The following is a 12,032-nucleotide window of genomic DNA, read 5'->3' as shown; positions in this document are numbered from 1 at the left end:
TGATTTGAACAAAGGAACCTGTTTTGTTTGGGGTAGCTGCAACAAGTAATCATAGAATTATGATTTGCTTTGGTTAAAGATCCTGAAAGACAATTCCAATTCAGACGTTTTTATCAATATTTTTTTAAAGTTCTTTTGAACTATTGCTACAGTTTGTGTTGATGGTAAAAATTCAAAATGTGAAGGATTGTAACAGATTGTTGAGTTATAAAAAGATGAAAAGAAATGCTTTTAGTTGAACATTTGAACTTTAAACTCTTTTGTATTTTTAATCCTTTTAGTGGCTTTGGGTTTATAACCTTTTTTTTATTTTAACAAATTCTGATCTTGACTTTGAAATGAGAGTAAAGCATTAAATAATACAGAAGAAAAGTAGCTTCAGTCAGCAGGCATTAATTTAAAACCTATTGCTCCTTGCGAAATATCTGCAAGTGAATGTTTTTCCATGTCAGGAGTCAATCAACATTTTCTGAGGAAGAAAAAGAACTCGACTTTGAAGTGGGGCCTTATGTTGTGTTGGTTAGAGTTTCTCAGCATTAAAAAGTCCTTCAGTCAGGTCCTTATGTGAATGGACAAGCAGCACAAAGCGAGTCATCCTTATCGGCGTCTTGTTCAAGAGCCTTCGTCTCCCCGAATAGCCTGGCAAGATACCGGCGTGCAGATAAAACGTTGGGCGTGTGGTGGAGGAGTAATGACGGAGATATATAGTATGTGTCGTCGCTGGGAGAAAAGGTTGAAAGCATTTTTTAGGTTTCAGGTGCCTTCTTGTGCCATCAGCAGATTCATAATGAAAGGGATTACAGTGGTTTTTCCCTAATGACCTCTTGAAAAGCAAACTTAATGCAAAAGGATGGTAATGAATTCTAATAAAGACGTGCCACACCGGGCATTTAAATATAAACTCGGGCAACAAGGTGTAAACCTGCCATACGTTCATAATAAAGATCCATTTTTGTGTAAATCAGGGAACACCCTTTACTGCTGTAAGCTGTAAAGTGCATACAAAGCAGCTAAATGGAAGTTGATGTGCATTTCATATGCTTTTCCGGAGTGTCCCCCGGGAGCGCTTGTGATAACATTTGCACACTCCTGTCATAAGCAATTTATTTCTGTCTTCAGGTATCGACCTGCCTCTTATCTGCTCAGACACCCGTGTGCGGTTGAAGAGGATCTTTCAGGAAAATGCAGAATTTGTTTGCGTCGCATCATTGAATCAGTTTTGGCTTTAGTGAATTTTCTTTCAGTATTATTGTTACTGCTGACCTTGGCTTTGATCGATAGTTTGGGTTAATTTTTTAGTGGGCTGTAGTGTAGGTACACGTTTGTCTAACATGTAGCTTTTTACAGTATTAAGAAAAACCTAAAAATAGCATTTTTTTGACCCTCCAAATAATTTACAGTTTAAATTCGCACCCATTATTCAATATAACTTCACCATAGTATATGCATTTTTGCTCTTCAAATTTAATTTATGACTTTATTGGCCAATAAGAGGCAGAGCAGAAAAGTAAAACAGGCTGAAAGTTGGGTTTATGACCTGAAACTAATCATATTGTGTTGCTCATATCAAGCATTTGTTTGCAAATTAGCCTCATGGAGCCATGTAGCGTCATTACAACCAGTGGCGGACTGGCTGGCTAGCAATTATGTGAGACTTTCTGCAGCGGTTGTATTTTTATTATAATTGTTTATAAAATCCTCACATGGGGTATAAATAACTTGAATAACTAATAACTTCTTCACTGGTTCTCTTTTAGACAGCATCAATGTAAAGAATCCATTTACTGAGAAGCATGTAAAAGCTAAAATCATATTTAAATGTCAAAGAAATGTATTTATATACATTAGTTTTACTTGGAAAATCATTGAGTTTATTCTAGTAGGGCCAATTGACTGTCTTTTCTTTTAATTTGTCAGATTTCTATTAAGATTTTATTGGTGGCGTCAATAAAAAAAAATCCATTTTCTGCCTATCCCTTTGCCTTCTCCTTGTTTCTGTCCCTTTTTCTCATTCTTGACTTTCTTTCCTTTTTTTAATTCTAATTCAATTGATTCTGTTCTTTTTCCTGTTTTGTCTTTAACTTTTGGAAGTGTGGAAACAAATTTCTTGCCTTTTCCTTTTTCTACACAACTACACTTCATTTTACCGCTTTTTAAAAATCTCTTCAAAGAGTCTCTGGTTGGGTCCTAATTCCTTCACTACTCACTACATAGTGCACTATATAGCGCGTTCGCCCTTTTGTAGAACTGTCCGAATCTACAATTCCAAAATCGAGTACCCTAGAAATTTCCCAGAAGTCTCTGCGAAAAACCAATGTGCATCGATGCTCACTAGATTGGCCAATATAGACCACAATGCCTTGCGTTTGAACGTTACGGAAAAAGGGTTTTAAATGTTTGTTTTTTTTAAATTAACCACCATACCGTGGTCCGGGTGAATACTCGATTCTGATTGGCTGCTGGGTGTGCATTAAAAAGTGATATACCACAGGATAACCGCACGGTGAAAAAAAAAAGTTCCAGTCACCCAGCTTAAATGTTCTGTATCAATGCACCAGCTTCTTTAAAACAACCTTTTGCTTCATCATTTGGACAAAAACAAGCGGTAAGAGGTGAACTTTCTCGAACCCATCGGACAGATCAGCATATATATATCGTCGAATCTTGACTGCAGCAGTGGTGTGATGCGCCGCAGCACATAACAAATAGTCCGCTTTTTGTGAGAAAAGCAATTCAAATTGAAAAAGAAAACAACAATTAAGGTCTAAAAACTGGTTAATATTTATTGTTTTTGTAAATGACCATGGTGTAAGCGGGTTAATAGCATTCAAGTGTGCATTATCACTTTTTAACGCACTTCGCTGAAGCAATCGCGTCGGATGGTTCAGGCTTCCACACCGTGCGTTAAAAAGTGATAATGCACACTTTGAAGCCCATTAACCCTTACAAATTTTTACCATCAGAACACACTGTATGCATAAATAGTCGGAAAACACTCGTATTTATTAGGTGTTTATTTCGTACCATCAGTGACGTCATATTTAAAAAACAAAAACAAAAAAAAAGTAGTAATCATGGTGTCCAAGTTGCTTTTAAAATCAAGGGCTCTAGATAGTCCCACACTATATGGTTTTTTAGTAGTTAGGGATTAGGGTGAGAATTCGGACAAAGCCTCTCTCTCGGTTTGCTAACTTGCTTTCGGACAGAATAGTCCATTGCTGATGAGGGACGGGGGAGCACTTTTACTTAAGCATTCTGATGCCATTTCAGTGATTTATTTATTTATTTTACATGATAATGCGCATGGAAAAAATGTTAGACTTATTTGTTAAGTGTTGAGCTTGGGGAATTGCCTACCTTTGCTTTATGGTAAGTTCCTCCCTACTTTAAAACCTTTTATGATGGAGGCAGCTCGTAGCATGGAGCAGCATCCTGGGCAAAGCAAGACAGGCTTGTCCATAGGGAAATGAGTGGGAGACTTTGAAAGGACAAACTGCTCTGTTCTGCTGCGAGATCCTGCAGATCCACAATGTTTTTGTTAGCATGCTACGTTACCCTTGTGTTTCCCTGATCATTGCATCATCCCCTCCTTCTTCTTAACATGCCGACCAGCCCGTTTTCCCAACAGTAAATGAACCACATTGATTAGCCATTTGTTTTTCATTTCTGTTTAACATCAACAGCACCCGAATGTTAATTCCTAGAAAAGGTAACTATAGCAACCACTCATCTTTTCATCATTCTACAACTTGTTGCCCTGTCTTGGTTGCACAACCCATCCCCAGCCTTTAAGTAGTCGAAATTTCTGCTCATGATTTGACATTTCCGACTATTTATCTTAGAACAACAGGCATGTTTCTGTTAAATTTATGCTAAAAGCTGCCCTGGATGAGGATTTTCCTTATGGTTTGAACCTTTTTTTATTTTTTGATTTGTCCTTCATCATGTTTTTGGTGGGATTCTTTTGGTGTTCTCACAGCATTTTTCTGATGATGGACAGACATTGAGAAAATTACGCTTTGTAAATGGCATAATCATAATTAAAAGACTACTGGTACTGCTTTTACTATAGATCAAAAAGACTATCAAAATTGAACTTTAAGGCTCTAAAGCAGGGGTCGGGAAACTTTTTGGCCAAGAGAGCCATAAACGCCACATATTTTTAAATGTAATTTCGAAAGAGCCATACAATAATGTAGTGTCTCTTTCCCACACTGAGGCACGGAGACTTAACCTCTTTTAAGGTTCTTTATTCTGGTTACTGCAGACCGCAACAAACGCCGTAAAATTAATTCAGCAACTCCTGAATCTCTCCTGTCGACACGAGACGAGAGAGAGCGCTTCTACCAACTTTATATTCACCTGCTCCCGCTCCAGGCCTCCCATTTCCCTTATTCGGCCCATAGCTGAACCCCATTGGTCCAAACTACCTACCAACAGGCTGAGCGACAGAACTGAGAGCCAATCAGATCTCTGCTTGATGCCTTCAATGAACCCCAGAACTTTTAACGCGGCCCGACAGCCAAGTTAAACTCAGTCCGCGACAATATGTTTAAAACTAAATATACAAGTGAATGTGTGCATTTGATGTAATTTCAACATTTTTAAAGTACAATAAGTCTGTGGATTATTTTTAATAACATTGTTATGCTGTTGTTAATAAATGATGAGTATTTCTCGTGGTAGTTTTGCTGATTGTCTAGTCTGGTTGATACGTGGTGAGTTTCTGCTTCATGCAGGCGTTGAGACTTTAAACGTGATCTTAGGTTGGTCTGAATGTTCTGTAGATGTGACAAAGACTGCTCACATGCAGACGCGGAGCCAAACACACACTCACACACTGCAGTGAGTGACGGGCATTGGGTTTTACGTTTTTACAATCCCTGCGCGATTCACCTGCAGCCTGTCCCCACAACCCCTCAGCCCCACCCTCTGCTTTCTCCCTCACACATCCCGTCTCCGCATCTGCGCGCTCTTTCTCAGAGACGGGAGCGCGAACTTTTAGGCACGGCAATTCACAGGTTTCCAGTTGGTACAAACTCTGCGAAATTATAGATAATTGTAAACTTATAGCGCTGGCGCAGATTTTTCTCTCCAAGCACCGCTACTACTGCGCGCCTCTGGCATCGCATCGCGCCCGAGAAGGACTGGTCTAATGATAAAAAAAAAGTATAATTAAAGATTTGTCTGCGAGCCACATGTGACCATCAAAAGAGCCATATATGGCTCGCGAGCCATAGGTTCCCGACCCCTGCTCTAAAGCAATATTTGTAGTACACCCATCTGTGTACAAACATAAATTATTACTTTTTGTTTTTTTCTACAATACTCTTGGATATTTTCTATCAAAGGCAGTTAAAGAGTGTAAGCTTTTTTAAGTGCTTGTGGTTTCAGTCCTGTGGTCATATTTTTTGCTGATTTGCATTAGATTAGTCACACAGTACAGAGTAAAAGGGAAAAAAAAGAAAAACTTGTGTTAATAGTGGCTCTCATTGCAGAGCCCCTGCATTCATTGTTTTCCAGATGGATCAATAAATACGTCAACTTCTCCCTGAGTGGACTGTTTCATATTACTACAGTCACTGCTTCAGGGCGCAATATGAACATGTTCCATCAAAGCAGCGGGAAAGAACAGAACCATTTCTGTGGTTTGGACTTCACACAGTGCTGGACATGTTAACAAGAAAATATCTGATACGTGTACTTTAAATAAGGAAATTCACCTGCAGCTTCTGTTAATCTTTTTTTTTTCTTTTTTAACAAACGTCAATGGAATTTAAACTGCTGAGAGACAAATTAACTAACCAGCGCTTTTCTGTAGATTAACTCTGAAAGCCTGCTGGGCCAAAATTGATTTTGTTAATGCTAAATATGATTAAAAACTTTGATTTTTTTTTTGTCTATTTTTCAAAGACAGGATCATAAAAAGCTCTCGGGTGCTCGATTCTAAGTGACATGGCTCTTCGGCTACATCTCTTTATGGTTAAAGACACTGTTATAAGGAAAAAAGACTTAGTGAGCAGCCCCCTAAAGGCAGCATAGATGGTACATTCCAACCAATGATTAGATTAGTTGTTTTTAACATCCACAGGCACTGCTGAGCTTGAAAATCAGGAGGGAATTGAAAGATAGTTAGTCTTGATTAAAGATGTCGTTCCTTAAAGCTTAATCAAAGGTTTCTCCAGATTTGACTTTGGGACTTTTTTTCAAGTGGGGAGGGGGTTTGCAGGATTTTAGCAGATCTGGCGTATTTTCTTTATCATTCTCTGCCAGGATCATGTTCATTTATTATTTAAATCAGAGTTTCTGCCTGCTTGTGTGTGACCTTGGAATGTTGAGATTTTCTTCCACCCAGATATGGGAAAAACCTTGAAATTGATCTGAGAAAATCTTGTGAGCAGACTTTTTAGTTTAGGTGCAGTTTTGTAAGCGCCAACCTACCTGAGTGAGGTGTTCAGTTCAGCGTGTACTACTTGCTGTTGCAGTGCCTCGGGCCATCTGTTCGTCCCAAACCTCAATGAACTCATTTCGTCAGGGACGTTATTGTGCCTGTTTGTGGCGTGACCTGAAAGTCAGAGAGAACTCCGGCGTTGTTGCTGCAGAGCGTCCCCATGGTGGTGTGTTTGTTTATTGGATGCATGAATAGAAAAGGAAATCAGACCCTGTGTGTTGTGTGAATGCACAAATTCTGTTTTCTCTTGAAGCTTACAAAATGTTGGCAATTAAACTTTGAAAAACTTAAATTCTTAGAGACATGACTAGCTATATTTCTTAATGTAAGTTTTAATCGTTGCTTTTTTTCTTAAACACCTACTCCGATAATCTTTTGATCTATTTTGAAAGTATTCCCAGTGGTCTTTTGTATTTGATTATGGTGTTATAAGTCAAAAATAAAAAAAATCCTGTATCATTTTCTAGGAAATAGTTTCTGCCGAGCAACAGTTACTCTTCCGAAATTTGTCTTTGAGTTGTGGGCGGGACCGTTGGCGCATGGCAACCCCGCCCTTCCCGTCACCCATAACTCTGAAAGCTGTTACCATGCTGTCCCGCTAGCTTACAGCCCCTCACACACCCCACACCCGACAAAAAGGGCAAGCAAAATTAAAGCAATCCAGCCGAACGGTTTTGACCCAGATGCCAGCTCAGACGAGGAAGACAAAGATGTGCATGGATGTAGTCGTCTACAAGCACATCAGAATGGACCGGAGCAGGGAGACTTTGGTCCGCCCTTTGCGGTTTCTATGTCACAAATACGATTTTCTTTTAAACTGCATTTTTTTGTGTGCTCCTGATTCACAGCGATTTGAATAGGGAAATACTCAGAAATGCTATAGCTTAAGCTTAATTTTCTTTTTACATATGCACCCCATTATCAGAAAAATACCAAAAGCAGCATTTTCACGTGAGTGGATAATAAATGGAAGTTTTAAATGTTCCTTTATTTCTTAAGAAAATTTTAGTTTAAAAAAAAAAAAAGCCAAATTCTGTTTGTATTTATAATTCTGACACATTTACACCGTGGGACATATTCTTTATTTAAGAGGAACATTTTTACAGTATGATGTGAAATAAACAGGAACTTCCCCCCACTTCATTAAAGCTATTGACCCATTCAGATGCAGCAGCTCTTTAAAGTAAAGTTTTGTCCCAGTAAGAATTTCTGCATATGATTCCTATTTATTGTTTCTCCAAGCAGACATTTTTATTAACACCTCTGGAAAGTGAAGTAAATCCCCCAGAGTCAAAGTCTGCGGTCTTCCTAAATAGTGCAGGATTGACTAAAATAGCAGTTCTCCTGTGACTGGTGACCAGCTGAGTCTTTGCCCTATTTTATTTGGCAACATATACTTAAATGATTTCAGGCATGAGCCTTTCAGAATGATGGACAAGTGATAGTAAAGTGCTGTCAGTGTTTTCTTCATTGAAGCCACAGCTCAGGCTGTTAATGGTATGAAAAAGGCTGAGGTAATTAGTGATGGGAGTGAAGCACTTATCTGCTTCTGATGACAAAACAAAGCCAGTTTGCTACAGAGCTGAGGTTTCTAAGGACTTTTTCACTCCAGATATGACTGTTGGTCCACTTTTTTGGTTCATTGATCGTATTCTCCATTGCATTTTTTGTAAGCAGACTAGAATGAAGTCTCATTAGGTGTCACACACCTGGGTGGTGTTCTCCACATTTGAGCCGCCCCCTGGGGCAGCGGTGAGTGTGGAAGCGATTCTGTAGCATAATTAAAAATAAGAGTCAATACCGGAAATGCTTTTTAATTTTCAAAATGAAGCTGCATTTTTTGCGTGGCGAGCGTGGTGAGGTGCAGACACAGTTGTGCTCTAGAAGCATTTTGTGGTTTACCCCCCCACCCCCATCCAACCTCTTGATGCTGAGTGACAAGTAAGGAAACCAGTTTTGAGTCTCAGGTATGACTTGATTGTAGATATGAGCATAGACACTCTCCCAATAGGTCAATGAGTTGGCATAATGAAAGCCTGGACCCATTGGCCCGAAATCTGAGGGCGGGACGATACAACTTTAGAAAACAATCATCCCCATCAGGAGAAATTTGGGAGGTTTGTAAGTCGTGTGCAGAGAACTTGTTAGGATAATAATTCCCTTGTAAAAGTTACAATAATTAAATATTGAAAGTGTACCTTCTTGTACTGATACCTCTCTGAGAACCTCCAAGGTTTTGCATTGTGTTAAATGGAACGGCGAGCATCAGAAACATCTAGTTTGTTCAAGAATTGTAGTCGAGACGAGAACCAGGTGGAATAAGGCGGACACTTACTTTTCTTTATTTTTTTTCCAGAGGCAATCGGGTAGACAACAGCATGCAATACTCTCCAGCCTCTGTGTAGCTCCATTTCAAACCAGTAACAAACCCATTCTGATGTTAAAACAACACCATCAACAACAAACTGTGCAGCTACGCAGCACACAGAAGATATTGCTTCACAAAGCTCTGTTCCCTCATTGGTTGCCTGGGATACGGTCCATAAATAAGCCACAATAGGTGAAATCCACGAATGAGCAATTCCGATGTTTTAAGGCTGTCAAACTCCTCACTACACACTTGGAACAGTTTTCTCGCAGATGTAAACATTTTCACATTTTACTCTCGTTTAAACTCTCAAAGTTCAAACCTTCATAGAACAATAGGTCCAGTATTGTAGAATAAAACAAAGATCTCTCACAATTAGGGAAGTGATAATTCATTTTACGTTCCATTCATATCATCATCAGTGGTTGCCGAACCGATTCATTGTCAATATTGGTTCATTTTGAATGATCCTAAAATGGATCCAGGACATCTTTAGCCGAAACTTTAACCAGTGTGACTTAGAGATAAATATCTGAAAACTGAACAGTGCAGCGGAATCTTTCCAGATTCCTTGTAATTCAAGTAAGATAATCAAAAATGATGTAAATGTAAATGTGTACAAACAAACAAGTAAACTAGAATTAATGGCGAACCCTATCACATTTTTGTTTTATAAGGTTCAGTCCAATGATACAAAACATTACATTTTTGTATCATTCTGCCACACTGTTTGGTCACATGTCTTTGCAAAATTCAGTGTTTCCACACATTGGACTGTGATGATGCTTTGGTAATCATTTTTTTTTTTTGCTGTCTTCAGATGTGCGTTGTCTGCTGTGATGGCACTTGGCCATTTTTATATGATAGAAAATGAAACTACTATGTCTCAATCCAAATGGTATTTTCTTAGACTGATTATCTCGATTTAAAAACAATCAGAGTCTGGAATGGAGTTTGCGTGCTTTTACACTTGATCCAGACTAAAATGGAAAACAAACTGTTTTCAGTCTGTTTTTACTGGACAAAACACAACATAAAACCATCGATAGGTTTTGATCTGTAAGCTTTTCCCTAAAGTTCAAGTGTTAACTTCTTCCTTTAACATCTGTAGTCCATGACTGTCACGCTTTGAATAAATGTTTAGTTTAGGATCGCATGTTATTTATGAGCACTGCTGATTCATAGAGGTAGGCAATTTTCCCCCTTCATTTTTCCTTATTTCTCTCCTCCTCCTCCTTCTCCTCCTCATGCGCCGTATTTCTCTCTTCTCCTCCTCCTTTACTTCAGCCAATCAGGCCACACCTCCATGGCAACCGTCAGCGAGGGTAAAACATCCACAGATGGTGTTGAGTAGAGCGAGCAGCAGGCGCACTACGAGATCAAGTGTGGGAGCGTGTTTGTTTGTGTGCCTGCGAGACGGGTGGAGACAGACCCACTGAGTTGAGAAGGCAGCAGAGTAAAAGGAGGGACAGGTGACAATTTGAGGAGGTGGGAATGAGGGTTTGAAGACGAGAGAAGAAGTCCCTTTCTCTTCTCCGGGGAGCAGGAGGTAAAGCAAATATTTAAGATCTGTCAAAAGACCAAAACTGCATCCACGTGTCGATCAGAGCCCAACATCCCGGAGCCACGAGGAGCGCTCGCTGCTGTCCGCTCACTGATGAAGCATCCTTTTGAGCTGACCCGAGGTCCACTCTGACACAGCCAGAACTGCTGGAGGACAGGAAGAGGACTCCTGCCCCAAAGTGGCTCTCCATTAAAGTTAACTGTCTCCCCTCGGATTCCTTCCTTTTTTTTGTTTTTGTTCTTGAAACCCTAAAGCCAGAGCCTCTCCGCTTGTGCTGCCCTCTCCAAGCACCACCACCCCTTCCTGAGGAGCAAAGATGAGCTGCAGGAAAAGGTGCAAGCGGGAGATCCTCAAGTTCGCACAGTACCTGTTCAGACTAATCACTGGCACACTAAACACCGGTAAGACTTTGAACAGCAGATCCAACCCTGTCCTGCTGTGATTCATGCAGCTCTCAGCAGCAAAGCTTCTTCATATATTCATCGCTTTCAAGAAATTATGCTCGTTTAAACACTTTTAGACTTTTAGACAAGTTTTGCTTTAAAAAAACAAAAATACGGTTGACCGATGATGCTGGAAAAATGTTATTAAACAGCATCAAATAATGATTAAGGTATAACCTCTGGGATATTTATTAACAGTTTTGAAGTATAAGGATTTGCACAGACGTTTATTTCCCTTTGTTTTCATTAGTTTCCATGCAGTTTTTAAAATATTGAACATGGCAGCTCAATATTGCATGAGGCATAGTCAAACGCGTAACTCAGAGTAGTTTTAATGACTTTCACTGGGAGGATATCACATTGCAAAGCATATTGTTATGAGCATTACTAATGAATCGGAGGGTTTGACGAGATTAGACTATGGATTATGGCGGATTACCAGTGGATTACTTTGCGAAGGTTTTAAATAAAGTATGAAGAGAATAGCAGTTTCAGATTTAGGTGCTTGTGCAACAAGTTTCCTGCAGTATTTGGGGTTGTCACGCTTGTTTTTGGACGTCATGATCTACTGCACGGTTGGGTTACACAGCTGCTTGAGCAAACATTCACACCTTCTCTTTGCTGTCGAGTGGTTCATTATTCCATGTTTCTGCATGTTTCTGAGCGTGGGAAAGATTGTTTTTGAAAAGAAATCATGCTTGTGTCCAATTTACAGTACATGCTTTTTATTTTATTTTATTTTTTTTAGTAAATGATGTCTTCCATTTGTGCATGTAAAAGGAAGAAAAAAAAGAGAATTGCACCAAGCAAAGTGAAGCCATTCCCACAGCTGTGGCCTATTTCATTTAGTCCCCTTGACCTTGGAGGCGGTGAGAATTGGCGGCGGGGATGGAGGACGGCACCATCAGTGGGCGGTTCTTCCAGCAGATCAGTTTTTCAATCAAACAGATTAAATACAAGGCTGTGGATATTGCAAAGCTTGAAGCAACCCATCCACAGCATTAAGACATAGGAGCATAATGACGGTTTCCATAGCTACCTGCAAGACGTTTGCAATCCTTGTTGGTTAATGAGATGATTAGCGTTCTAGTCTTTGCTTATTTCCTTTAATGTTCTAAAGGGGGACAAATGTCATGTCGATGCCTTTTGTCAAACACTTATTTTCAAGACATTTCCTTTGAGAATCAAATTTCTGATTTCTTTGGC

At 39.5% G+C, this 12,032-nt stretch overlaps 1 protein-coding gene across 4 annotated transcripts in view; it reads left to right on the top strand.

Annotated features, from left to right (window-relative positions):
• Positions 1-12,032, top strand: part of kcnip4 (potassium voltage-gated channel interacting protein 4) — a 185,475-nt gene that overhangs the window by 43,968 nt on the left and 129,475 nt on the right. The window contains exon 1 of one of the 4 annotated variants that reach the window (XM_011487368.3): positions 10,159-10,784. The exons of the other annotated variants lie outside the window; for them this stretch is intronic. Within the exon in view, the coding sequence (XP_011485670.1) occupies positions 10,700-10,784 (85 nt within the window). The 5' untranslated portion in view covers positions 10,159-10,699. Of the gene's footprint in view, positions 1-10,158; positions 10,785-12,032 lie in introns of those variants that run through there. 4 annotated transcript variants of the gene reach the window in all.

Source organism: Oryzias latipes, chromosome 18 (genome assembly GCF_002234675.1).
Source record: "Oryzias latipes chromosome 18, ASM223467v1".
NCBI classification, from domain to species: domain Eukaryota; kingdom Metazoa; phylum Chordata; class Actinopteri; order Beloniformes; family Adrianichthyidae; genus Oryzias; species Oryzias latipes.
This window is presented reverse-complemented; position numbering and strand designations above follow the sequence as displayed.